General features: G+C 50.2%; 2 protein-coding genes across 3 annotated transcripts in view; one reads left to right on the forward strand and one right to left on the reverse strand.

The window, feature by feature from the left end:
- Nucleotides 1-10,868, forward strand: part of LOC144937473 (uncharacterized) — a 47,654-nt gene extending 36,786 nt beyond the window's left edge. Inside the window, exons 4-8 of the mRNA XM_078864717.1 lie at nucleotides 3,352-3,457; nucleotides 6,759-6,881; nucleotides 7,615-7,801; nucleotides 10,184-10,311; nucleotides 10,738-10,868. Coding sequence (XP_078720843.1) covers nucleotides 3,352-3,457; nucleotides 6,759-6,881; nucleotides 7,615-7,801; nucleotides 10,184-10,311; nucleotides 10,738-10,868 — 675 coding nt within the window. The remainder of the gene's footprint in view (nucleotides 1-3,351; nucleotides 3,458-6,758; nucleotides 6,882-7,614; nucleotides 7,802-10,183; nucleotides 10,312-10,737) is intronic.
- Nucleotides 10,064-25,386, reverse strand: NIPA1 (NIPA magnesium transporter 1). 2 transcript variants are annotated; one of them, XM_078864783.1, is made up of 6 exons: nucleotides 25,339-25,386; nucleotides 24,229-24,351; nucleotides 20,330-20,377; nucleotides 19,442-19,532; nucleotides 16,453-16,613; nucleotides 10,064-16,079 (listed from the first exon to the last, which is right to left on the reverse strand). In XM_078864783.1, the coding sequence occupies exons 2-6, from the start codon at nucleotides 24,341-24,343 to the stop codon at nucleotides 15,568-15,570; spliced, it is 927 nt and encodes a 308-aa protein (XP_078720909.1). In that variant the 5' UTR covers nucleotides 24,344-24,351; nucleotides 25,339-25,386; the 3' UTR covers nucleotides 10,064-15,567. The 2 variants fall into 2 exon arrangements, with proteins under 2 accessions (XP_078720909.1, XP_078720910.1); XM_078864784.1 differs by lacking the exon at nucleotides 25,339-25,386 and adding an exon at nucleotides 25,130-25,305.
- Between the last annotated feature and the right edge of the window lie 907 nt (nucleotides 25,387-26,293).

A 26,293-nucleotide genomic window follows, 5' to 3' on the forward strand; every position in this document is an offset into this window, starting at 1 on the left:
TGGATGTGTAAAACTAAAATTAGTTTTTATGCGGAGGGACAGATTTGTGAATGATGTAAATTGTCTGCTTATATATGTTTTGCAGTAGGTATTCAGCATTCTGAGATATGCCAAACCATATACTGTCCCTCGATCAACAGTGTATGCATCTGCTTATGGGAGACAGGAGAATGTTGGCGATTGTGTTGGACAGTGGGTAAAGGCCTCGGATGGCCTCAGTTGGCGGTGACGACAAACTCAGTAGGCTGAGCCGTGTAATTGCGTTTTCAGAGCACGGCGCGGGCGCAGTTTGCCGGGTACGGAGAACGGTAGCCACGACACCTGAGCCCCGACCGCGACACAAACACGATACGCGGCTTCCTCCGCATGGGAAGTAGACCTGCGCGTCTCGGGCCCGTGGGCCTCCACGCATTCCTGCCACATTGTTTCTATTCCTGTGGATGGCATGGTCCCCAGATCTCCTTACAAAGAAAGCAGAGCCCTGTGAGAGTTCTCTGCGGAGCTTTAATTAGAGGCGGCTTCATCTCCACTGGCCTTGACGAGCCTCTGTGAAGGTGCTGTGCATGCCTTGAGCGGGATTGGGTCTGTGCTCAGCACTCAACTTGCTGCAATCAGAAAGCTACGACTTCGAATCTGGAACCGAGATCGGTTCGGCCGTTCATCCCGCCAGGGTCAAACAATGTGATCCTTTCTATGGGAGTGAAGAGTGCTTTTGAAGTGAATTTGCTTGTCCCCCCACCATAGGAATGTGGAATTTCAACCCATGGATCAGGGTTGTAAACAAGAGGTGAGCACTTACACTCATTTGAGTAGACAATAAATAATCAGAGAGCTGTAATGTATATCCTTTAATCCCTTAACCCATTTGTGGTGATCCAAAGCTGGGCATTGAACATTCGAGAAAACTCATCTGTCTCATGAAGTAGCCAATCATTATGCAGACATATATATATAATTCACAGGAATGGTAACCATGGTATTAGCGATAGAAGAGCGATAAGGAGGCGACTGCTGATGAGCGAGCGACAGGAATGGATGAGTGAGTGCTGGATCATCCATCAGCCGGAGGTGGGAATCGGGTGCTCACCTTAGGCTGCTGCCACAAAAAAGCAATATTTTGCTACGGTTAAGTTGGAGTTGTGCTCGTGCGTTATACTGAACATGCCTGAGAAAGTATTACCGTGTAAATATATTCATTGGCACAAGGTCAGTTTTCGCAGAGTGGGTGGTGGGGTTCCGGTGGCTGTCAAGTATGATGATGATGATGATTTGTGGAGGCACTGGCAACGCAGACTGTGGATACTGAGATCCTGCAATGAGGCCACTTCTCAGAGAAGAGCAGTGTCATCCTGTATCCGAAATGTCAAATGTACAGATTGTATTTTAGAAAAAGAAGCTAATGCATCAAAATGGGCTCTCACATTGTTAACTATATATGTTAACAAAAGGTTTTGCGGACCTTACTGGCATTTGTCAAGACATTTTGTGAAATGTAATCACCCCCGGCAGGTGAGGGTAATTTGATGCAGATGTTAAGCAGTACATTTACTTTGATTTCACAAATTAAACATGCATAGACCAACATCAGGATGTCATCAATGGCCAAAGTCGTTGATGTCACCACCACACATCGCCAAGGCTGTCTACCCTCGGCCAGATCCCACAGCTACCTCCGAAATCTGCCCTGACAGTCTTCCCACCATATGCTCTTAAATATGATCACATCGGGATCTATATATTTACAGAGCCATAGGCTCACACAGAGACTTACACACTCACATAGACACCCATAGATCTGTCCTAACAGTCTCCATCTCGCCTAAGCTCTTTCCCTAGGTCGCCAAACTCGTAGAGACCATTCGAATGCCTGTCTTTGTAAGTGGCCCACCCCAATTCTGCACACACGTCCCACTCTATCACGATTTCCTACCATGTTCTCTCTTGCACTTTTGCGCGGCTACTCCTGTCTCGCGAAGGAATTTCTAACATCGTATCAAACACATGTGCTCAAATTCCAGCGACTTACTTCTGAGCTGCTTCGTTATTATCGTGGCAATAAACCTTTACGGGACGTCCACGCATGTAATTACAGAAGCGCTTGAATTACTGTGAGTTGAGCCGCTGCCTGTCTGGGGTTGATCCAGATAGTCTGGGAATTTAGCCATGTACCCGGGTTAGAGGCGACAGGTTATTTGACCACCTGGTAATGTCTGAGATTTAGCCCCTGAGCCAGTTTCCTGGAACCCTTGGCACTCAGCCCACAGCCCGCCCCTTTGCGCTGCACTACTCGGCCCTCCCCTCTCCCCACTTCACCTTCGGGTGATACTCGTGCCTGAGTGTGCTCAACCAAAAGGAGGTAGTCTACAGCAGCCGTGAATGGGGCATCCATTCACTGGCCATGACAGTTTTAACCAGCTGAGAGACTATTGCGGTACGATATATAAGTATGGCAGTGTTGTTCAGTTAATTTGATGGTGGATTTACATTTGTCAAATTTGGATTATCGGTTTTGATACCAGCGTGCAGCAACGGCCACACTGTCTATGGCACGACCAGTTTCTTTGTCTTAAGTTTCGTGGCAATGTGGTCACGGCCATTACGATTCCCTTGTTAGAGGTGTGTGGTTTGCACGTTGAGCAGTGGATAGAGCACTGCGCTATTACCCCAAAAGCATGGATCTAACTCTTGGCCGTGTACACTGGTGGGTGTTATTATATAGAACTGGCTAGGGGTTTACCGTGGTTTTAAGTCACGAATGTTCATTCTTGTTGCACGCTTAGCAACACCACTTGGAATACAAAGGCAATGTGCCTCCTACCACTCTGTGGTGTAATTTGGGTGGCAGGATGGTGCAGTGGCTCACAGCAAGAAGTGCTTGGGTTCGATGCATGACCTCGGCACCTTTCTGCGTGGAGTTTGAAAGTTCTTCCCTTGGTTCTGCATGGGTCTCTTCCCGTAGCTAACAAAGACGTGCAACGTACCTCGTATGAGCCGAACTTCCCAATGCTAAAAATATATCTGCCCATTACTGAATTGGGATTACACGCAGGAACATCGCATAGCTTCACAGAAGCTCTGTCATGGTGTGACTGCCATTTCATCATCAATGGCCGATTCTGTAATAACTGTTAAAATAGTCTCTCCATAAAGTGGTCACAATTTATCAACCCGAGGTTTGATGGGGTGAGTTCACCCCCAACGAGGATTTGAACTTACAACCTTCCAAGCCGCTGAGTCACTTGGCTGAGTGGAGCGGCTGAGCCACCGGGCTGAGTGGAGCCGCTGAGCCACCTTTGCTAGCCGCTGAGCGGAGCCGCAATGGCTCGGTGTGCGCGTGGCCCCGCGGTGCAGGTCCGGCTGCTGTGTGGAGTTGCTCTGCCTGCGGTGAGGCACGGGAGCCAAGAGTGCTGCGAGGCCTGGGACCCCGTGGAGCGCTCCTGCCTGCTCTGCGCCGCAGGTGAATGGCCAGGGGCCTCGTCCCATCAATGACACCGCCACAACATTAACGTGCAGACAGCACGCCTCCTGCCCATACCCTCCACATGACAAATAATACTAATTTACATTTGTAAGGCACGTATTTACATATCTAATCATCCTAATTACATGTGTAGTGAATCACTCGGAGACACTAATTGTAGGAGGCACTCTATTTATTACAGCCTTCACAGGCACAGAGGCTAACTACATTAAGGTCAGGACAGCTAACAGGCTGCCTGACTTACAACGCCGAGAGGGTGAAGGCGGTGACGAAAACTCCAAAAACTTGACGGTTCCACTCCAACAACAGCCCCGAACCTTCGATCGGGGTCTCGCTTTTATCCACCTAGCGTTGCCTCGCTCCGCCTTCGGCCACGCCCCCTTATAGAACTCACTAGAAGGTTCCCGGGCTTTACCACACGTCCCCTTTAACCCCCTCGCCTCACGTCCCCTCTGTCCCCTTTGCCTCACGTCCCCTTTAACCCCCTCGCCTCACATCCCCTCTGTCCCCCTTGCCTCACGTCCCTTTCCCCCGGCGCTATGCGCCATAGTGACACATTACATGTCACTACACATGTATATAGCGCTTTTCATTAAGGATATCAAAGTGGTGTACAGGACACAGCAGTTGCGGACACTCAGCATGAAAATAATATGATGAATATATTTTTAAAAACATTTATTAAATGAACAAAAAAATAATAAGCGGTAGCGTATAAATAGGTTTTAAGGCACATTTTTCAAATGTCCACAGACTCAGAGATTCTGATATCTCATGGAAGAGCGTTCCATAGCCTGGGGGCTACACGGGAAAAAGCTCGGTCACCCATAGACCGAAACCTCGACCTGGGAATACAGGGAAGATCTGCATCCCATCAACCGCACGGCCTTGATTCATTATTGATTTTTGGGTCAGGTCAGGTCCCGTACGCAAAATACGTGTCGTAAACCCTCCTCTACCCGACACAGCTAAATTATACATTCATCGGGTGAATAAAAGTGCCTAATTAATTACTGCTTCAGCAGCAGTGCCAGCCAGTGATACCTAGATGTTAATGTTCCTGCATAAATTATAAGATTATATTATAAGACAATAAATAATGTTAGATACGTCAATATAAAGGTATGGATAGTATATATGTGGTGGAACAGGTTAGTCATTGTTATTTAGTTACACTAGACAGTTACGTTCGCTTATAATAAATGACGGGAGATATGTTAATATGAGGTACAACAACTTACCTGGTCATACTGGTGTAGTGTCAACGATTCAGAGTTTCTAGGGGGCACGTTCTTCATTAACAACTTTCACGGTCTCGTCCACATACTCTCCACAGTAGCTCAGCCCAGCCTGTACACAACACTAGCCGTCTAACACTGACGGCGCTGACTGAGATAGCCAACTACTCTCCTTTGTAGCGCAATATTTAGCGGAGACATTTAGCGACGACGACGGCGACGAGACGACAGCAAGGACGAGACGAGTCCACGCCGAGAACCGGCAGCCTCAAGCTCCCGCTCTCGGCTCCTTTTATGCGCCCAGCGCGGCCTGGCTCCGCCCTGACCTCGCCTCTCTTCTCGAACCCGCCAGCAGGTTCCAGGGGCCTCCAGATGGGGTCCTCCGTGACCCTTGCTCTAGTTTGTCCAATCTGCCAACACACCCGTGCTCACGCTCACCAGCATGTGTACTCTGTCCACTACAATTTCCTCTGCTGTCCACCAGCCGGCGCTATTACACTGGTAATGTTTTAATTATGCTGTTAGTGTAAAATAATGTACACTCAGCCTAGAGTTCTCAATTTCAATAGATGTTCTAATTAGTCTTGGCCAATAGTAATTTGTTTTGTATAGGACATCAACATGATCAATATCCATCAAATGTCCTGGTTGGCAGGTATAATCCACAACTCTAACAACTGTATTTGTGAGTATTCCATGTTACTCCGTTAATGTTGTATTTTGTTGTATGTAGGTATGTTGAACTTCTTTCGCACCGTACGTAGTCAATCGTGCTAATCTCTCATGCCATCTGGCCAGCAATTCAGCGTGTGCCACGAATGCAAGTAATCTAGCAAACTATTTTTTTTGTTATTTTGGATAAAGTTAATCCTTGGGACTGTGCCAAATCTCACAAAGATTTAGTTTTTCCAATAAGCTATCTAACTTATCAGTGACTCCCTGCAATATACCGGAGTTTAATTGTTCTGATTCCATTTTATTTCTTGTGTTCCCCGATTTGTTTCTAATACTCAATTGTGTGTTGAGTTGTGAATTATTGTATCCGTTCAGGTGGAGGGGAGGAGGGTGTATGACACACATTTCACTCTCGCGATCCGACCCGGATTTCAATTACGAATTAGAACACTGGTCGCGAAAACCTCTACGTGAAATCCACACGGCATTCATGGACTGCATTATTTCAACGACATTCGTTTCACGCAAGCAAACCCTGGACTGGCTTCGACATTCAGAGTCTCATCAGTAGAGCCAGGCTCGATTGAACCAATTCAGTTGAACTGCCAGGTGTTTATAGGCAAGGGTTGTCTCCGTAAGATATGGGTCCTAGTTCGAAGCAAAACTATTAAATACACAACACTAATTTATAATTAGCATCGTTGTGGAGCTTATAACAAAAAAATGCAATCAGAAAACAATGCACCTTCTTCGCACATCTCTCCTGCCACATAAAAATTGAAGTACTTGTTTTTACACATCAGCCACACGGTCAAAAATATCATGCTTTATATTAACTGTAATTAAACATTATTGGGGAAAACATCTCTTTCTGTTCAATTTACACATGAAGTTGAATGTGGCCGGGTGGTCAAGTGGACCATTCATTGCCTCTGCCGGCCCTGCTCAAACCTCGATTGAATTCGAGCGGACAACTGAGTGAAACCAGCCCAACTATAATCCACATTATTGGTTGTTCCTTAAGAATTTACTGCACCACTCCTCTCACGGCCTCATCCCTGCTGAACTGCCACATTCCACACAGAGCCACCATTGCTGAGCATGGCAGGTTCACTACTTGTGAACAACAGAGACCATGAGACGCAGAACCAGAGCTCTGGACGTTCGACTCATCTAGGCTTGAGTGAGCGCGCCAGATGAGCCGGTGGTCAGCTGCACGCAGAGTCCGCTCGGCATGCGCCGTGTGCGCGCCGTAGCCACCCACCTCCTCGTCGTGTGCCGTGCCGGCCTTCACGAGTGCTGGCTCACAGCACTTGCCCCCAACAGTCTGTTAAAGGCTAAACGGGGGATCTTTGTCTCTGCAGGGTGCTACAAGGTGGGCTCCGAGGCAAGGGACGCGGTGCTCTGCTCTCCCTGCCCGCCCGGCTCCTTCACCAGCTTCCCCAACGCGCTGACGCACTGCTTGCCGTGCACGCCGTGCCTCCACGGTCAGCCGCGTGCTTCTCGCCACATCACCGTGGCCCGCGTTGAGCCGTTAACGAGAAGCCCCTCGAACGCTGTGCATCTGATTCTCGTGTTGGCGAGAGCACACGTAGAAACCGTAGCGCGTGTAGAAAGCCGCACCTGGTAGGAAAAGGAATAAAGTACAGTCGGGCTGTTTGCTCAAAGGGGCAGGGGGGGGGGCAGTGACCCGGCCCAGCAGTGGGGCAGTCGCCGCTCGCCATTGCGGAGGTTCGCGGTTCGTATGTATGTTGAACTTCTTTCGCCCTGGTTATCACTGCGGTCTGTAAATTCACCGTGATCATGCATGCAGTCTGCTTCGCAGTGAACGTTAAATATTCCGTGCCGTTATTCAAAGAAGTTTAGGCCATTTTGTGCGGGAGTCGGTCCAATTTTCCAAAAAAAAAAATATATGACTTGCAAAGTACTCGATGGGGAAACACAGAAAACACCTCAAACCATCCTCCTGAAAAGGAGTCTTGAGGCTTTCCTGGGTAAGGTAAACAAGTGTAATAAATATTACGTAAATGTTTTAATTTTAACAATTGTCAATCCACTCCCACAAGCCCTCAAATCAAGCAATGCCACATTGTCTTGGGAGGTAAACTTTGGAGTGTGCACGAGCTCAAATTGAGACCTTGGAGGAGTTCGGGGTGGCCACAGAGTGGGGGGGAGCTCTCGAGCCGTGTAGTTGACCGCCGGTGCCCCGTGTGTTCGCAGAGAGGGGCCTCGTGCTGGCGAGGAACTGCTCGCGCGACGCCGACTCCACCTGTGGCTGCGACTCGCATTCCTTCTGCGCCGTCTTCAGTGGCCAGCACTGTGAGCTCTGCCTGAGAAACTGGACGTGTGCGCGCAGCCCCGAGACCACGCAGGGTCTGTACTCGCCCCGTCGCCGGCGCGCCGCTCGGCGAAGGCTGGTTTTTTCTCGAGCACCACCACCGCACCACCCCCATGTCAGACATTACACTGCATAGCCAGGTGCTTTAGGTGCCCTGTGCTTTGTCAGCGTACCAAAGGAAACGGCAATGGGATCGTGGTTTTGAATCCAAACAGACATCTGTGAGCTAACACGTAGGTTTTATCACGAATCAAAACTGATTCATGGTTAGGCCACGTAATGATCTGACCAAATACTGTATTCATAATTAATACATTGAGCACCCAACACAGCTAAACAAATGTAACTGTCGCTCGGTGTACAAGCAATCATTGCGCCAATTATTGTGTCACCTCGTTTAGCAAATAAAAATTAAACGGTGGTGGCTGTCTTAATGACACGAACTTGACCGGATCATTACGTGGCCTAACCGCAAATCAATTCTGAATCAGTAATTTGTGATCAGCACAGTGCAACGAGCAGCCGGCTGCTGATTGGCTCATCGAACACGGTGCGACTCGTCTCAGTTGGGTCACTATCCATTCACCATACTTCCTCGTGCTGGTCATTGTGGATTGGTGAAGGGGGGGGCATGAATAGTTCAGATATCACTTTTCACTGTCACCAGGAATCAAACTCAGATTGTCGGGTTCAATGCGCAGTGCGCTAAACTGCTGCGACATCGAGACACACCAAATCAAATTGGTTTCATGCCTCCTCGTCATTCAGATTATTGCAGCATTCCAGTGCATCGTACACTGTCTAGTGCTTGTTTAAATGTAACTTTCAATGAACATGATACTGTATATACTTTGATATTTTTACGTGGAGAGATAAGTAGAGGTGTATTGTCCGCGTATTGATTGTAATTAGAGAGCAGGTTCGGTGGCCAGATTTGCCCACCTCGTCTTCACGGCCTGGTGTGTGTCCCCCTACACCTCGTGAGCCCTGGAGCTCCATGGAGTCATCCCTTCTCATTTCGTCCATCCCCGCTACGTGTGGACAAAACGAATGAGAAAGTTTTAAATGAAGTATAATGCAGGCTTGGGTTAGATTAGGCTATGTCCATAGGCCAAACCCGTGAACCTGGTATAGAAACCATCCACAGTGGTCGTGGAAATGGGGCATTAGAAATCTGTGGGATTCTTAGAATTAATGCATTTGATTGGCTCAGAGCCGAACTGAAGAAATTCGTTGGTGACAGTCGGAGACGCTGCTCAGGCCTGAGTGGCCTGACCAGCACATTTGCCGTCTGTCACTGACAATCAACGGCCAAATCTCATCATCATCCTCATTCCGTGTCCGAGTCTAGAATACTATGGTAGATTTAAAGTGCTGCGTTGTACTTGTGTGGTGCGCGTACAGAGTAATGGCATTGTATGCACGTGGAATATCTGGATAGGAAATCCACCGGCTCCTGGGACCAGACAGATGGCTCAATCCTCGTATGCACGATGCCCCAGCCGCCTGCATGTGCCGCGTGGCAATGGGGACGCGTCCTTACCAGCGCACGTCCAAATTGGTCACTCTGCAGTCCCGATGAAACGCGTTTTTCCACCCTGAAGATGCCACCTGTCCGGAAATTGGCATTTGTGTTCGTATGACAGGAATTGAATTGTACCATACCGATGTCTTGTACTGGTATTGTGGTTAACTTTATGACAAGATACTGCAGAGGTTTGGTAGTCCTCGGGTTGACTAAAAAATAAGTGTGGGTTTGGTCAGTGGAAAGGTGGCATTGCTTTGCCATCTAGATTTTATTTTTTCCAAAAATGCAAGTTAAGAATTTCGGAGTACTGGCGAGTCACAAGTTGCAAGGCAGCATTTTGTTAAAGGAACAGCTGGTATTAAAATACGATTTTTTTTTCAAGATTTTACTCAGAATTTTATTTTAAGCAGCAGGGCCATAGCTACTCGCAGATCAGATGTAATTGTTTCAAACACTTTGTATTCTGTGCATTTCTTACAAATAACAAATAAACTCAGAACCACGCATGGTATTGATAATTTACCCAAAGGTGATATCATGTATCTGACCACAATCCTCAAACTGTGCGTCACGTGGTGGCACTTTCCAAGGCATTGCCACTTTGCAGAAAACCCCACGTATATTATGATCCACGATATTGGTCCCCATATCATGCGTTACACGTTTGGGATTAAACACATCTAATTGCGGTGTATTTGTATTGTCCTTTGAAATTAATTTCGTTGAGAGTTTTTTGCACAAGCTTATAACACCGGTATTTCACCCAACAATGCCCCACGCGTGTGTGATTGGTCGCAGCATGTGAGCATGCCTAGGCAGATGGGAAACACGCCACGGATCCCAAGAGCGAGGAGCACATGGGCAGCATAGCCGCTGCATGTGAGGGGCACGTGCGAGCGCTTGAGATTCCTGCGCGAGCGCAGTACTGGAATAGCGTTGACGCTTGGCCACGTGCTCGTGGCGGGCACTGCCTCGACTCGTGAGCCTCCCACAGGGCCAGAGCTAATGGCGCTGCGAATGAGCCACGAAGAGCTCAATGTCGGCAGCATTGGTTCAACGCAAGCAAACTCTGGAACTGTTTCGACATTCAGTCTCTCGTCAGCAGAGTCAGGGTTGCTTGAAGCAATGCTTGTGTTGCTCACCGCCGGTAACACATGTGCCTGACAAGGGCTTGGGTTTGATTCCTGACTCGGGCGCTTTTCTGTGTGGAGTTTATGTTCTCTCCCAGTTTTGCATGGGTTTTCTTCAGGTTTTCCGGTTTCCTCCGAAAGCTAAACCCACACACACAGTGGAACTGGTGTTGACCAAACATCCCAAAGCTGAAAGTGGAGCTGCACATTTCTCATTAAAGACATTATACACAGCAGCCGCATTGCCCGCTACTGTGAAAACTTGTCAGGAGCCTTCTGAAAACGTTTTGAGGTTACTTAGCCACCACAAACGTTGCATAGGTCTGATACGTGTCCTTTTCCCACAGGTAGCCTGCATACAGAGGCTGTGACACGCATCCTCATCGGGGTGTCCGTGTTCGCGCTGTGCATCCTGTGCATCACCGGATTCTTCACGTGCAAGTCCTGCGTGCTGGCTCTGCGCGCGCCCGGCCGGTAGCGGCAGCCCCAGTGACGGCAACGCGAGGGCTGGAACTGCACCAGCGCACCAGGACACCCCGGCACCACACCGGCACACCAGTACACACCGGCACACCAGGACACATCAGCACTGTACCACCACACCGGCGCGCACCAGTACACACCAGCACTGCACCGGCACCTCACCGGCACCTCACTGGCACAACAGAACACACCGGCGCACCGGCACACCAGTACACACCAGCACCCACTGCTGTGGCTTCACCATGGGTGGACGCGAGGCTGCGCCAGTGGAGCCGACCACTGCGAGTGCCAGATCCTCATCGGGGGAGGCCAGGATCGTGGCAATCCTTCTCCGTCAAGGAAAGTCAGTAATATTTACTGCAAAAAATAAACCTCTCTTCTTCTTTTTGTACAGTTGCTGAGTACAGGCCCAAGGGCTCGAAAAAGTAAAGCGGCCAGCAACAATCAACACCATCACAGTTGTAGTCGATAAGAATGACCATATTGCTTGAATTGAGTAAAGTTATTATAAGGGCTTGAGAAACGAGAGCATGGGAGGGAATTCAGAATTTGAGCAGTACAACGGAAAAAGCAGAAATAGAAGTGTTGTGACCTGCAGCGTGGTGTGTGGTTGAGTCAGTGAGTGAGTACATGGGTGAATGGATGAGTGGGTGTGTTATCTGCAGTGTGGCGGTTGAACAGTGTGAATGAGACCAAAGTCAGTCTGGCAGACAGTGTCCTTAACACAGGTGGAGGCATCAAAGAATGACATTCAGACGAACAGTAACCATTGGTAGTAGTGATCGAAGAGTGATAAAGAGACAACTCATCACTGCTGAGGGAGGGGCTGGAATGAATCGGTGAGTGCTGGATCATCATTCAACCTGACTGCTTCACTCTGAATTCTATCAGATGTCGTGAGGTGGGAACTGGGTACTCCAGCTCAGGCACGAGATAACCTCTGTGGAGTGGCCTCTCTGTGCAGTGTGACGTGGCGCATGACGCGTACGCTCTAGCCGTGTTTTGCCAGGCACTGCAGCTTCAATGATGTGGCACTACCATTGTAAACATTTGTTGACTCCGAACGTACAATATTTGGCAAATTTACTTAAATAATAATGAACTTTCCTCAACATTAAAGTGTGATTATATACAACTTATGATACAGATGAGTTACGTGAAAAAGGTGAAATAAATGTTTATTTACATAGCACACTCCAAATCGTCCATAATACAGGTTTTCTTTTTGGGTTAGATCGCGTAAATAAATGTGGTGTTAAAGCCGCCACCACTCGACACAACCAATTAGTAAGGTTTGTCACGTAAACATAACGAATTGGCATGTTCTGTTATTATGGATAATTTTGGTTCGCGAAAGCCCACGTGTTAAACACACTCCAATTTGATGTTGGTAAAATAACGTGCAGCGGTGAGCTCGTAGCCACGAGGCGCGTTTGTGAGTGGACGTGGTGTTGGGCGAACAGTACATTGAATCGGCACCACTCAGATCTTGCATTTGAATTCTAAGAATTTCCCCAAGGCAACACTGTGATCACTCGCATCATCTCAGTGTATTATGTATTATGATTGTACTCGAGAATCTCAACTCTCTTTATCAGGAGGGTCCTGCCAGGGTCTTCACAGTACGGGGTGATGTTGCTGCTCAGTAATTGCTGGTAATGTTGCAGCTTTGGGATATTTGGCAAATACCGGGTACATTATTGTGTTTTCAGACATGGGAGGAAACCCATGCAGAACGGGGGGAGAACACCTAATTTCCTGGTTGATTTATAGCTCAGAGGTGGCAACTGCGGGAGCAACCCTGCCCCGATCCGCGACTCACGGGAACCGCACGAGGCCACTGCGCGTCTACAGGGCGCACGCAGGCGTGGTGCAGCAACATTGTTATCTCGGCATGTGTTTCTTGCCCAGTTTTTATCATTCATATTAATAAACGCAGAAGACGTATTATATTGTGCTGATAAACATAAACATTGGGCCACGTGACAAATCTCAATGTGTGACAATTCATAGTTTTGCCATTGGCCACTCGCAACTGTATCCACATTGGTGAGGAGTACGAGCGAGGAAGACCAACCACGGGCATCCTTCTCCAGTCAGCCCAAGTCGATCAAAACACGGTGCAGTTTCGTGCAATAACATTTCAACACCGGTACCAGATCATGGTACAGACCCATTCCTGCCACCCGAGCACAGATGCCAATTCCCACATTGGAAATTGTGGCAAGGCACCCCTCGTGCGATTACACAGGGGACAATTTACTGTCTCTTCTTCAGTAGCGACCTCTCTGCGTAGCCACACATCTACTTGTCCGTTCCTCCGGTGTCTCCACCACCCGATATCCAGCCGACCGACTTATGCAAAACTTCCCCTTGAGCCTTGCTCGACAACAATCATTTAAAGCAATGTTTTACGTTGCATGTGATGTGCTGACCTTTCAGATTCCATAACCATGAAATGCAGACACTTGAAAACATTGTTTCGGAGTAAACTTCAATGAGTGTTGTATTCAAACGAGGACCTCAGATTTGCTAATTCAGGTCTGGCAAAGGATGAGAATTAGGTCTCCGTTTAAAAGCAGACCCCTGGTCCCAATGGGGTTTTAACCTCGTCGTAAAGGTCACAAGTCTACGAACATTGGCGCTCAGGAACACGTGCCGGACTCCTTCCTGTGGGTGGCGACGTGGAACCTGAGATAGCGCATTCGCCACTCGTTGTGGAGGCTCACAGTTCGAATTCAGCAGTTGCCCTGGTTAATACTGTGGGCGTAGTAACCGTACTAACCATATGCGTGGACCTTAAAAATCCCCGCACGTTATTCGCAAGAGTAGGCCGATGTGTGCTGGCATCAAGATCCAAACTTGGCAAATTCGAAAATGACCCGCAAATTACTCAATTAGGAATCCACACCCAGCAGCCAAGTATCGTCCCCTACTGGTATAATGCCCCAGGTCACTCTTACGAATTACCCTATCTTGGTGTCTTGAGTTCCTACCTGGTTTCACAAAATAAACTTGGAACTATGATTCCACGTTCAGTATGAGAAAAATGTAACCCTCAACCTTCGTCCAAACAATCCCTTTAACTTGTAACAATTGTAATCTTCATATAACCAATGAGAGGGTGAATTCATAAAATGATCTCCTAAAATGTCAAATTACTTTCTGTCCTATGTTCATGTTTACATACATCTGGTACTGTGCTGTAGTAATGTTTTATTTAAAACTGTTGAAATCTCACACACACACATGCGCGTTTGTAATTGCAGACAAAACTATGATTGGTAATCTCTTCTGTAGATTGGAGAACTGATGTATTTAAAATGTGTTAGTTGTAAATATACGTTTTCTGTTAATAACAGGCGTCTGACACATCCGAGATTCTGTGCAGATTTACTTTAACTGTTTTATTTTATTTGTTGAACTGTTAAAACTACATAAAAGCAGTTCTGGATTTCAGTTTGTCTCGTTCTAGCAACAATCATTGGCCAACAAGACGCACAGAAGAGGTCATTTACAGGCGGAAAAATTAATTGGCTATTGGTTAATTAAAATATTTCACCTGGGAAATCCCTCGAGATGGGACATCTCATTTACAAAGGTGTCCAGGGCGTCAATTGTCATAGCCATCACAAACACATCATGCCGCATATACCAAGTCCATAGGATTGGTCCTCACAACCAAATTGTGGCCATACTATTGTAATGACGACTTGACACACTTCTCTTGAGGTGGCACTTCATTGAAGACACATTCACCTGACACAGGCAGAGACCCCACTGCAACAGCCCTGAGTCTCCCGCGCATCTCCCTTATATACCGACGGAGGCCACGCCCCCCTTCCCAAACCTTCTATCTGACTCTGGACGCTTGCTCCACCAGCAGACTCTCCCGTCCTCTTCCGTCACCTGACCATGCTCCATTCTCGATCATTCCCGTAGCCACCAGTCCCTTCGTGCTCACAACTGATACCCGTCATTACCTGCCATGGCCACTAGTATATTCGCACTGGAGGCTGACACCCCTGTCACTACCTCCCCTGGCCACTAGTCCACTCACACTCTACTGTCATTACACTATCTTAGGCAACAGCAGGACAATGAGGCCACTGCATAGCGATGTCACTTTTGTGAGTGCAGTGTAGCTGGCATTAACCGCTGCTGCGTTGTGCCTCATGCTTACTAACCCACACATACACTCGCATATTCAGATAATTGGTATCACGAGTAGCTTTCAAGACGTAATTATCTAAATCTTTGTAAAGGCCTTTAAACATGAGAAAAAGCTGGCGATTAAAGGATGTTCTAAAAATGATAATCAAGTGCATTCGGTATTCGCGACATTCTTATAGCGCAAGGTAATTATCGCAAAGGATGGCGCCGCTGTTTTGTAGACGTAGTCTCCAGTGATTTCACAGCAGGGGGCAATGACGTTGCCGTGTGAAATCCCAATTGGCTAACTTGCGGTATCATTTAAAACAATTGACAAATTTGGACCATGACATTGGCACGAAATGGCACGGGATGTTTAATGTCTATTGCGAAGAAGACAGCGTGTTTCACGGGCGATGCACACCTGGGAATAACCAGGGCGGCCAGTCGCATTTCAATTGCAACAACCGGCGAAGGCGCTACCGCCGGGCCACGGAGGACTTTATGGGCCATATCGGCCCATCGTCAGAACCGCCCCAATGTCAGTCTCGCTTTTGTGGCGGCTGGCGCGGCAAGGGGGGGCCACCGTCTCTGTAGGCCTCCACCAGCACCACTCCGGCGCACACGGTCATAAAACCGCACGCCGCACCCAGCGCCGCTACCGCGCTCGCGCCGGCCCACTCGCGGAACAGCACGGAGGATGCCGCCGTCACCGAGACGGTGAAGCCGGCGTAGTACACGGGCACCACGGTGGCCGAGCTGGACACGGCCAGCGCGCGCGTCAGATACCGCAGCTGTGCCGGCAGCGATACCGCGAGCACCGCCGCTGCGGCCAGCGCCAGCCGCGTGGCGTGCGGCGCGCCGGGGGGCGCCGCCGAGGGCAACAGCTCCGAGACGGCGAGGCCCAGGCCCTTGGAGCTCGGCACCGTGAAACTGCCGAACAGCGAGCAGATGGCGATCGGCACCAGCGCGTCAGAGCTTCCGGCGGGAGATGCCGCTCGCAGCACGAGCGCCAGCAGCGCCAGCAGCACCAGGGCCACGTAGACCCAGAGCACTGCAGGGGTCAAGAGGAGTCAGATAAATCTCAGAGAGGAAGGATTACATGATCCCTGACTTGCATCGTCCTATCACCCGGCCGGGTGGCTCAGTGGAAGAGCGAGCAGCTCGTCGTCGAAAGGTTTCGAGTTCAAATCCTGGTTGGAGTTGACTCAGCCCAGTGCAGTGAGCGGGTGAGTGAGTGTGTTGTTATGACCTGCAGTGTGGTGGTGGTTGAACACGGTGGCAGATGAGACGAAACAGTCAGTCTGGTAGACCGAATCCTCAACACGAATGGTAAACATGTCCGTAGTGATAGAAATAAGAAAAAAAAGTGATGTAAAGACAGAAAAAGAAAGAGACCCTGTTTGGCAGCTGGACGTGGGTCTTACCTGGGTCAGTGAAGCGGTCCTCGAGCTCAGCTAGACGCTTGACTTCGCTGCCCTTGGGGGTGTGGATGATGATCTCAATGCAACCGACACAGCAGAGCACGCACCCCAGTTTTCCGAGCGGGGATAGCCGCTCACCCAGCAGCCACGAAGCCAGCACAGCCCTGACAGTGGCAGCAGCACACGCAGCAGGGACAGTGACAACACCACACGCAGCAGGGACAGTGGCAGCCCCACACGAAGCAGTGACAGTGGCAGCAGCACACGCAGCAGTGACAGTGACAACACCACACGCAGCAGTGACAGCAGTGACAGTGGCAGAACCACACTCAACAGTGACAGTGGCAACACCACACGCAGCAGTGACAGTGGCAGCAGCACACGCAGCAGTGACAGCAGTGACAGTAGCAGCAGCACACGCAGCAGTGACAGTGACAGCAGTGACAGTGGCAACACCACACTCAGCAGTGACAGTGGCAACATCACACGCAGCAGTGACAGTGGCAACACCACACGCAGCAGTGACAGTGGCAGCAGTGACAGTGGCAGCAGTGACAGTGGCAGCAGTGACAGTGGCAGCAGCACACGCAGCAGTGACAATGGCAACACCACACGCAGCAGTGACAGTGGCAGCAGCACACGCAGCAGTGACAGTGGCAACACCACACGCAGCAGTGACAGTGGCAACACCACACGCAGCAGTGACAGTGGCAGCAGCACACGCAGCAGTGACAGTGGCAACACCACACGCAGCAGTGACAGTGGCAGCAGCACACGCAGCAGTGACAATGGCAACACCACACGCAGCAGTGACAGTGGCAGCAGTGACAGTGACAGTGGCAACACCACACGCAGCAGTGACAGTGGCAGCAGTGACAGTGGCAACACCACACGCAGCAGTGACAATGACAGCACCACACGCAGCAGTGACAGTGGCAACACCACACGCAGCAGTGACAGTGACACAGTGACAGTGTCAGCAGCACACGCAGCAGTGACAGTGGCAGCACCACACGCAGCAGTGACAGTGACAACACCACACGCAGCAGTGACAGTGGCAACAGTGTCAGTGGCAACATCACACGCAGCAGTGACAGTGGCAACAGTGTCAGTGGCAACACCACACGCAGCAGTGACAGTGGCAACAGTGTCAGTGGCAACACCACACGCAGCAGTGACAGTGACAGCACCACACGCAGCAGTGACAGTGACAACACCACACGCAGCAGTGACAGTGGCAACACCACACGCAGCAGTGACAGTGACAACACCACATGCAGCAGTGACAGTGACAACACCACACGCAGCAGTGACAGTGGCAACACCACACGCAGCAGTGACAGTGGCAGCACCACACGCAGCAGTGACAGTGACAACACCACACGCAGCAGTGACAGTGGCAGCACCACACGCAGCAGTGACAGTGGCAACACCACACGCAGCAGTGACAGTGACAACACCACACGCAGCAGTGGCAGTGGCAGCAGCACACGCAGCAGTGACAGTGGCAACAGTGTCAGTGGCAACACCACACGCAGCAGTGACGGTGACAACACCACACGCAGCAGTGACAGTGGCAGCACCACACGCAGCAGTGACAGTGGCAACACCACACGCAGCAGTGACAGTGACAGCAGCACACGCATCAGTGACAGCAGCACACGCAGCAGTGACAGTGACAACACCACACGCAGCAGTGACAGTGACAGCACCACACGCAGCAGTGACAGTGGCAGCAGCACACGCAGCAGTGACAGTGACAACACCACACGCAGCAGTGACAGTGACAGCAGCACACGCAGCAGTGGCAGTGGCAACACCACACGCAGCAGTGACAGTGACAACACCACACGCAGCAGTGACAGTGACAGCAGCATACGCAGCAGTGTCAGTGGCAGCACCACACGCAGCAGTGACAGTGACAACACCACACGCAGCAGTGACAGTGACAGCAGCACACGCAGCAGTGACAGTGACAACACCACACGCAGCAGTGATAGTGGCAGCAGCACACGCAGCAGTGACAACACCACACGCAGCAGTGACAGTGGCAGCAGCACACGCAGCAGTGACAGTGGCAACACCACACGCAGCAGTGACAGTGACAGCAGCACACGCAGCAGTGACAGTGACAACACCACACGCAGCAGTGACAGTGGCAGCAGCACACGCAGCAGTGACAGTGGCAACACCACACGCAGCAGTGACAGCACCACATGCAGCAGTGACAGTGACAGCAGCATACGCAGCAGTGTCAGTGGCAGCACCACACGCAGCAGTGACAGTGACAACACCACACGCAGCAGTGACAGTGACAGCAGCACACGCAGCAGTGACAGTGACAACACCACACGCAGCAGTGACAGTGGCAACACCACACGCAGCAGTGACAGTGACAGCAGCACACGCAGCAGTGACAGTGACAACACCACACGCAGCAGTGACAGTGGCAGCAGCACACGCAGCAGTGACAGTGGCAACACCACACGCAGCAGTGACAGCACCACATGCAGCAGTGACAGTGACAGCAGCACACGCAGCAGTGACAGTGGCAGCAGCACACGCAGCAGTGACAGTGGCAACACCACACGCAGCAGTGACAGCACCACATGCAGCAGTGACAGTGACAGCAGCACACGCAGCAGTGACAGTGACAACACCACATGCAGCAGTGACAGTGGCAGCAGCACACGCAGCAGTGACAGTGGCAGAAGGAACTGCAGCGATTTGACATCACAACTATGGGCATCATCAACACCACAATATGAATTCCACCATCTTCACCACCATTAATGTGAACTACATTGTCACTGCTACTGTAAAATAAACTACACGAGTGAACAATGTGCACTGATTTTCGTTCGCTCTCAAGAAAGAGAAAATATTTCGCTGCCGCGGGAGACCACAGACGAGCGGAGATGGCAGCCAGAACGGGAACGTGCGATTAGCGCCGTGATATTTCAGTGACAGACAAAAGATGGTAAATGTTTACCCGAATGGGATCCCAAAGGCACCCAGGGGTGTCACAAGTGTTGCTGGAGCCAGGTTGTAGGCAACAAAGTTCCCTGCTTGGCCCAGTGCCACTGAAAATAAAGTTGAGTCAATGTTCACGTTAAACATTCATTTTTAATTTATACACAAAACTCGTTATTAATCGAAAGCTTAATTTTGTATCTGCAAACGTCCTTTTTCAAGGTGGATAAGCCCATTTTATTTTCACACAGTGCCTATAATTCTTCAAAGTTTAATATAAACAAGTTATTGCATTTCAGTTATCCTCGCTGTTCAACCACCCCACGCTCAGGCCACAACTCTTCTGCTTCGCCCTTAGACTCCTCTACTTTGAAAGTCTCAACATTACATGCGGTTCTAGTTCGTACTTTTATGAAGAGAGAAGAAAAAACCCCGAAACATTTAGCCAGCTACAGCGCTGAGGGTTACTTGAACAGGTGTTATTGGGTAAGGGCTATTCCACAGACCAAACTCGGACATACGCCGCAGTCAGCCTAGGTCATTAAGAACCGGGCAGTCATTAGTGCGTCTGGGCTTGTTAATTCCTGCCACCCGTACACAGATGCCAATTCCCGCACTGTCTGGGTCAAACCTGGGTTGTCAGCTGTCCGAGTTGAACCGGGACAAGTGGAAACCCAAGCTGTGGGTCAGTTCATTTATATCGGGAGTACAGCAAAACGCCATGCCGCTGCTCCCCACACGAACGTAGATGCGCATCGACAAAATAGTTAAAAAGTGCACAGAAAACAAGTGTTGCACCTTAAACACGTCAAAAAACATTTGGATGTTTGTGAAAATGAATGTTCACGTAATGTTTAACATAAGAAGCAGTGTCGGGTGTCTCTGTGGTGGGTTGTGTCGCCCTCACTTGTAAGAGTGCCGACCCACCACAGCCATTCCCTGAGGCAAGAGCGACCTGCAAATAAGACAGCGGCACAAGTGAGGAGGGTGCATTTTATACGTAGATTATGAAATTAATGATATCTGAAGTTGCACCTTGAGCTGTGTTTGCTACATTGCTGCACGTGGCCTGTGATCCAGTGCTGTGTGGAGATAAGGGGTTGGGTGGATCACACGATAATTGGTGAAACTCCCAAAGCCGCTGGACAGCGAGGTCGCCACCTCCTGGCTTGGCAGGGTATGGGCAGTACCGCAAGTGGATTCATCGCTATCTGTATTCCATCTGGACAGGGAATGAGTGTTACTAACCTTGCACATGTGGGGTTTCTCCGGGTATTCCGGTTTCATGCTACATATATAAACACTAATGAATGGAGTTGACCAAAAATCGAAAGATAGGACTACAGAGCTTGGGGAATCTTGTTTCTCGCAGGAAGTTCACTCTGAGAGCGAATGAAGTTCACTCTGAGAGCGAATGAAGTTCACTCTGAGAGCGAATGAAGTTCACTCTGAGAGCGAATGAAGTTCACTCTGAGAGCGAATGAAGTTCACCCTGAGAGCGAATGAAGTTCACTCTGAGAGCGAATGAAGTTCACTCTGAGAGCGAATGAAGTTCACCCTGAGAGCGAATGAAGTTCACTTTGAGAGCGAATGAAGTTCACTCTGAGAGCAAATGAAGTTCACTCTGAGAGCGAATGAAGTTCACTCTGAGAGCGAATGAAGTTCACTCTGAGAGCGAATGAAGTTCACTCTGAGAGCGAATGAAGTTCACTCTGAGAGCGAATGAAGTTCACTCTGAGAGCAAATGAAGTTCACTCTGAGAGCGAATGAAGTTCACTCTGAGAGCGAATGAAGTTCACTCTGAGAGCGAATGAAGTTCACTCTGAGAGCGAATGAAGTTCACTCTGAGAGCGAATGAAGTTCACTCTGAGAGCAAATGAAGTTCACTCTGAGAGCGAATGAAAACTATCCATGTGAAGTACCGGTAAGTACGCTGGACACCCAGGTTGAGGCACACGTATGTTTATTACAAGTTGTCGGTACAGGACAGCACTAGAGGGGGTAGCGGCCCCCTCACCCGGATAACTGGGGATACACCCTAGCTAATCCTGACCTACTCCCAAGTCCTCCACTAACGGGCTAGGGGAGGCTAACTGGCCCGACACTGGTGAATCGGGCTACGGTCTCCGGAGTCCCAGGGTACTGACCCTGGTTCACGGAACCACGCCTCTGGCTTGATCCTCCGCAGCCCTGACAAGGGCGGCGTCGAGGGGAGTCCAGGGCTTCTAACTAGGAGATCTTCCTTCTTCCTCCTTCGTTCCCAGACTGAGCCACGAGCTCTCTCTGTCCTCCCCTTTTATACCCCCCCGTCAGGATCACAACCCCCCAGGCTGCCTGATGCGGACGTCGCTGCGGGCACCCCCCCCGTGTACTCCCGGAGCTCCGCCCACTGTGTTTATTCCCCGTTGGATCCCATGCACCTACAGCCCTCCCGTAACAACCCTACATCACTCCCCCCATTACAGCTCGCAGCCGTCCCGGCTGCAACAATTCCAATAAAGGAACATTTACCCCTCAACCCCGTGTGTGCCTCATTTTTTTTCCAACAAAATGCAAATTGAACAACAACAACAAGAACAACAAGAAGAACAAGCACACCCCCGAAGGGAATGTCCGACGCCCCCCCCCCCCCCGTATAAATACGAAATCCGTAAAAGCGCGTATATACAACTAGCCAGGAACTCCCCCAGCACACACAGCACACCCACGACACACAACGCACCCACAACACACACACCCCACTTCTGACACCAGATGAAGTACCGGTAAGTACGCTGGACACCCAGGTTGAGGCACACGTATGTTTATTACAAGTTGTCGGTACAGGACAGCACTAGAGGGGGTAGCGGCCCCCTCACCCGGATAACTGGGGATACACCCTAGCTAATCCTGACCTACTCCCAAGTCCTCCACTAACGGGCTAGGGGAGGCTAACTGGCCCGACACTGGTGAATCGGGCTACGGTCTCCGGAGTCCCAGGGTACTGACCCTGGTTCACGGAACCACGCCTCTGGCTTGATCCTCCGCAGCCCTGACAAGGGCGGCGTCGAGGGGAGTCCAGGGCTTCTAACTAGGAGATCTTCCTTCTTCCTCCTTCGTTCCCAGACTGAGCCACGAGCTCTCTCTGTCCTCCCCTTTTATACCCCCCCGTCAGGATCACAACCCCCCAGGCTGCCTGATGCGGACGTCGCTGCGGGCACCCCCCCCGTGTACTCCCGGAGCTCCGCCCACTGTGTTTATTCCCCGTTGGATCCCATGCACCTACAGCCCTCCCGTAACAACCCTACACATGTAACAAGCCATGATCGTGGTTTGTTGAATTTCGATTTAAAGCTTTCGTGACTGCAGGGATTCATCTTCTTGGTTCTTTCGGTAAAGTCACGTAGAAGGGAAGTAATAAAATAATAAAAATAAAACATAATAAAACAATTCTCACATAGTGAGACTTTACCGAAAGAACCAAGAAGACGTGGTTTGTTGAGTTAGTGGAGTGTTGAGTAAGTGGTGTTTGTGTGTTGAGTTAGCGGTGTGTGTGTTGAGTTAGCAGTGTGTGTTTGTTGAGTTTGTGGTGTGTGCATTGAGTTAGTGGTGTGCACATTGAGTTAGCGGTGTGCACATTGAGTTAGCGGTGTGCACATTGAGGTAGCGGTGTGCACATTGAGTTAGTGGTGCGTGTGTTGAGTTAGCGGTGTGTGTGTGTTGCGTGAGCGGTGTGTGTGTTGAGTTAGCGGTGTGTGTGTGTGTTGAGTTAGTGGTGTGTGTGTTGTGTTTGTGGTGTGTGTTGAGTTAGTGGTGTGTGTGTTGAGTTAGCGGTGTGTGTGTGTTGTGTTTGTGGTGTGTGTTGAGTTAGTGGGGTGTGTTGTGTTTGTGGTGTGTGTTGAGTTAGTGGTGTGTGTGTTGTGTTTGTGGTGTGTGTTGCGTTAGTGGTGTGTGTGTTGTGTTTGTGGTGTGTGTTGAGTTAGTGGTGTGTGTGTTGTGTTTGTGGTGTGTGTTGAGTTAGTGGTGTGTGTGTTGTGTTTGTGGTGTGTGTTGAGTTAGTGGTGTGTCTGTTGTGTTTGTGGTGTGTGTTGCGTTAATGGTGAATGTGTTGTGTTTGTGGTGTGTGTTGAGTTAGTGGTGTGTGTTGTGTTTGTGGTGTGTGTTGAGTTAGCGGTGTGTGTGTGTGTTGAGTTAGTGGTGTGTGCGTGTTGTGTTTGTGGTGTGTGTTGAGTTAGTGGTGTGTGTGTTGTGTTTGTGGTGTGTGTTGAGTTAGTGGTGTGTGTGTTGTGTTTGTGGTGTGTGTTGCGTTAGTGGTGTGTGTGTTGTGTTTGTGGTGTGTGTTGAGTTAGTGGTGTGTTTGTTGTGTTTGTGGTGTGTGTTGAGTTAGTGGTGTGTCTGTTGTGTTTGTGGTGTGTGTTGCGTTAGAGGTGTATGTGTTGCGTTTGTGGTGTGTGTTGAGTTAGTGGTGTGTGTGTGTTGTGTTTGTGGTGTGTGTTGAGTTAGTGGTGTGTGTGTTGTGTTTGTGGTGTGTGTTGAGTTAGCGGTGTGTGTGTGTTGAGTTAGTGGTGTGTGTGTGTTGTGTTTGTGGTGTGTGTTGAGTTAGTGGTGTGTGTGTTGTGTTTGTGGTGAGTGTTGAGTTAGCGGTGTGTGTGTGTTGAGTTGGTGGTGTGTGTGTCTTGTGTTTGTGGTGTGTGTTGAGTTAGTGGTGTGTGTGTTGTGTTTGTGGTGTGTGTTGAGTTAGTGGTGTGTGTGTTGTGTTTGTGGTGTGTTGAGTTAGCGATGCATGCGCTGCGTTGGCGGTGCATGCGTCGAGTGAATGCCCCGCACCTGCCCTCTGCGCCCGCCCAATACCCATCTTCTGCACCACGAAGGAGGTTCCGTTGAGGAGGCTGCACGCGAGCGCCACGGCCACTCCGAGCGTTGAGGCCGTCGCCTCCTCCATCTCCGTCTCTGTGAATGGCAGAAACCAATTTAAAACGTCGGCTTTCACGACCAATATTATCCATCGCATGACCAATATTGTATCCATTATTATGGATCCAATATTATTACAATATTAGTTATGCGGTCTAACCCCAAACAACACTTATGGGCAGAAATCAAATCGATTTCCAGACTGCCAGCTCGAAGAAGCGAATGTGCGGCCATATCTTCTCCGAACTCGATTTTTGAATCGGTGGTCCGACACGACATTCGCTCGTTAGTGCCGGACATCTGGAGATAGGCCGAGAGCTTTAGTACAAGCAGCGCACGTCGCTGTGCAGCGTTGGATCCGAGAGCAGAGGCGATCGGGGTCATCTGCTCGGTTCCTCGTCAGGGCGAGAGATTCCCCAGAGGGTCCCGGTTGGTGGTGGCTGCGGTGCCAGCGGTGGTGCCATGCACGGTGCATGTCCCGTGGCGCCTCAGACCGCGAGCCGCGTGCGCGTGGCGGGGCGAGGTCACGTCCCCGCGGCGACCTCTCGACCCGAGTGGTCGCGCTCAGGACAGAGACCTCTGGCTCAGGGCTCCCCCCGCGGGATCGCGCTGCAGGGCTCGGCACTTTCCTCGAGCGAGGAGTGAACTGACGCCCGTGCGAGGCGGCGGGAGCGGTGGCGAAGCGGGCGGCTCACGGCGCTTACCAAACCCCGGCCACCCGAGTTCGATTCCCGCTCACACTCACTCGTGTGCCGTCCCGGCCTGAATAGGTGCTCGCTAACAGCACTTGCCCCAACAGTTTGTTAAAGGCTACCCGGGGGAACTTTGTCTTGGGTGGCGCCCGCCTGCGATCAATAACTTTGCACGCAGTGGCCGGTGGATCACAACATTGTGAAGAATGTCTCAGTGAATATGCAGGAGTCTCCATGAATGGGTAAAAGTCTACATGACTGAGTGAAGACTGAATGAGTGAAGACTGAATGAGTGAAGAATGAATGAGTGGGGCAGTCGCCGTTGACTCACCAAGCCGGCACACGCAGCGCGCTTCCGCACCCGCCCCAGCCGCGCGGGGCAAACCACTCCACGGGAGGTGGTGGGGGGTGGGCAGGGCCAGGATGGTCTCGCCCAGACCCCTGATCTCTCCAGCATCAAGCACGCAGCCAATTTCGTATTCCTCTTACTTAGGGTCACGTTCGGTTACCCAGGAAAGTCTGAAGACTCGATTTCAGGAGGCTCCGGTCAAGTTTTCGCAGAAGGGTCAATGTCGTTGCGGTGTGCATCGTTGGTAATTACATCCAGCAATCATCGGGCGCCGTGCCAACACGTTCATTACGAATAGTATTGGTCGCGAAAGCCGACGTGTTAAACTTTGAGTAGACAATATATGCCTCATTCTACAGTACATTAAAGTACAGCACGAAACTTCACGTAGACTCATACGCATCCATTTATTTAGACTCCTGCCCACTCATGAATCCCCGTAGACTAATGTTGCCGCCTTTCCCACTGCAAGACCGAATCCATATTTCTCTCAGCCTACATCTATCGACCCAGTGCAGTTTGCTGTAACAAAGGATTTCCTTTTCGATTTAAAGCTTTCGTGACTGCAGGGATTCATCTTCTTGGTTCTTTCGGTAAAGTCACGTAGAAGGGAAGTAATAAAATAATAAAAATAAAACATAATAAAACAATTCTCACGACGTTTCGGCCACAACGCAAGCAGCCATCCTCAGGCGAAGAATGAAACACCCCAAGCTTGGAGCGTATATTTAAGCTGGGTTAGAGGGGGGGGAGGTGGGAAGAAGAGCGCCTAAACAAAATAATTTGCATATCAAGAGGAATTCAGCATATGGAAAATGCGTAGGAGGTGGGCGGGGGGGGTTCCAAATCAATACTATGCCCGTGCATTATGCAGGATTAGCAGCATCCCCCCCTTCCCCCCCCCCCCTTTGATGCTGCTAATCCTGCATAATGCACG

This window comes from Lampetra fluviatilis, chromosome 19 (assembly GCF_964198595.1).
Source record: "Lampetra fluviatilis chromosome 19, kcLamFluv1.1, whole genome shotgun sequence".
NCBI lineage: Eukaryota > Metazoa > Chordata > Hyperoartia > Petromyzontiformes > Petromyzontidae > Lampetra > Lampetra fluviatilis.

What these genes read in the sequence shown, in the direction of transcription:
- NIPA1 (XM_078864783.1), bottom strand. Translation starts at nt 24,343, where the DNA reads ATGGAGGAGGCGACGGCCTCAACGCTCGGAGTGGCCGTGGCGCTCGCG. An exon ending in GTGGGTCGGCACTCTTACAA is followed by an intron (nt 19,533 to 20,329) that starts GTGAGGGCGACA and finishes CTTTATTTTCAG; the next exon opens with TGGCACTGGGCCAAGCAGGG. An exon ending in GCCTTTGGGATCCCATTCGG is followed by an intron (nt 16,614 to 19,441) that starts GTAAACATTTAC and finishes TGCCACTGTCAG; the next exon opens with GGCTGTGCTGGCTTCGTGGC.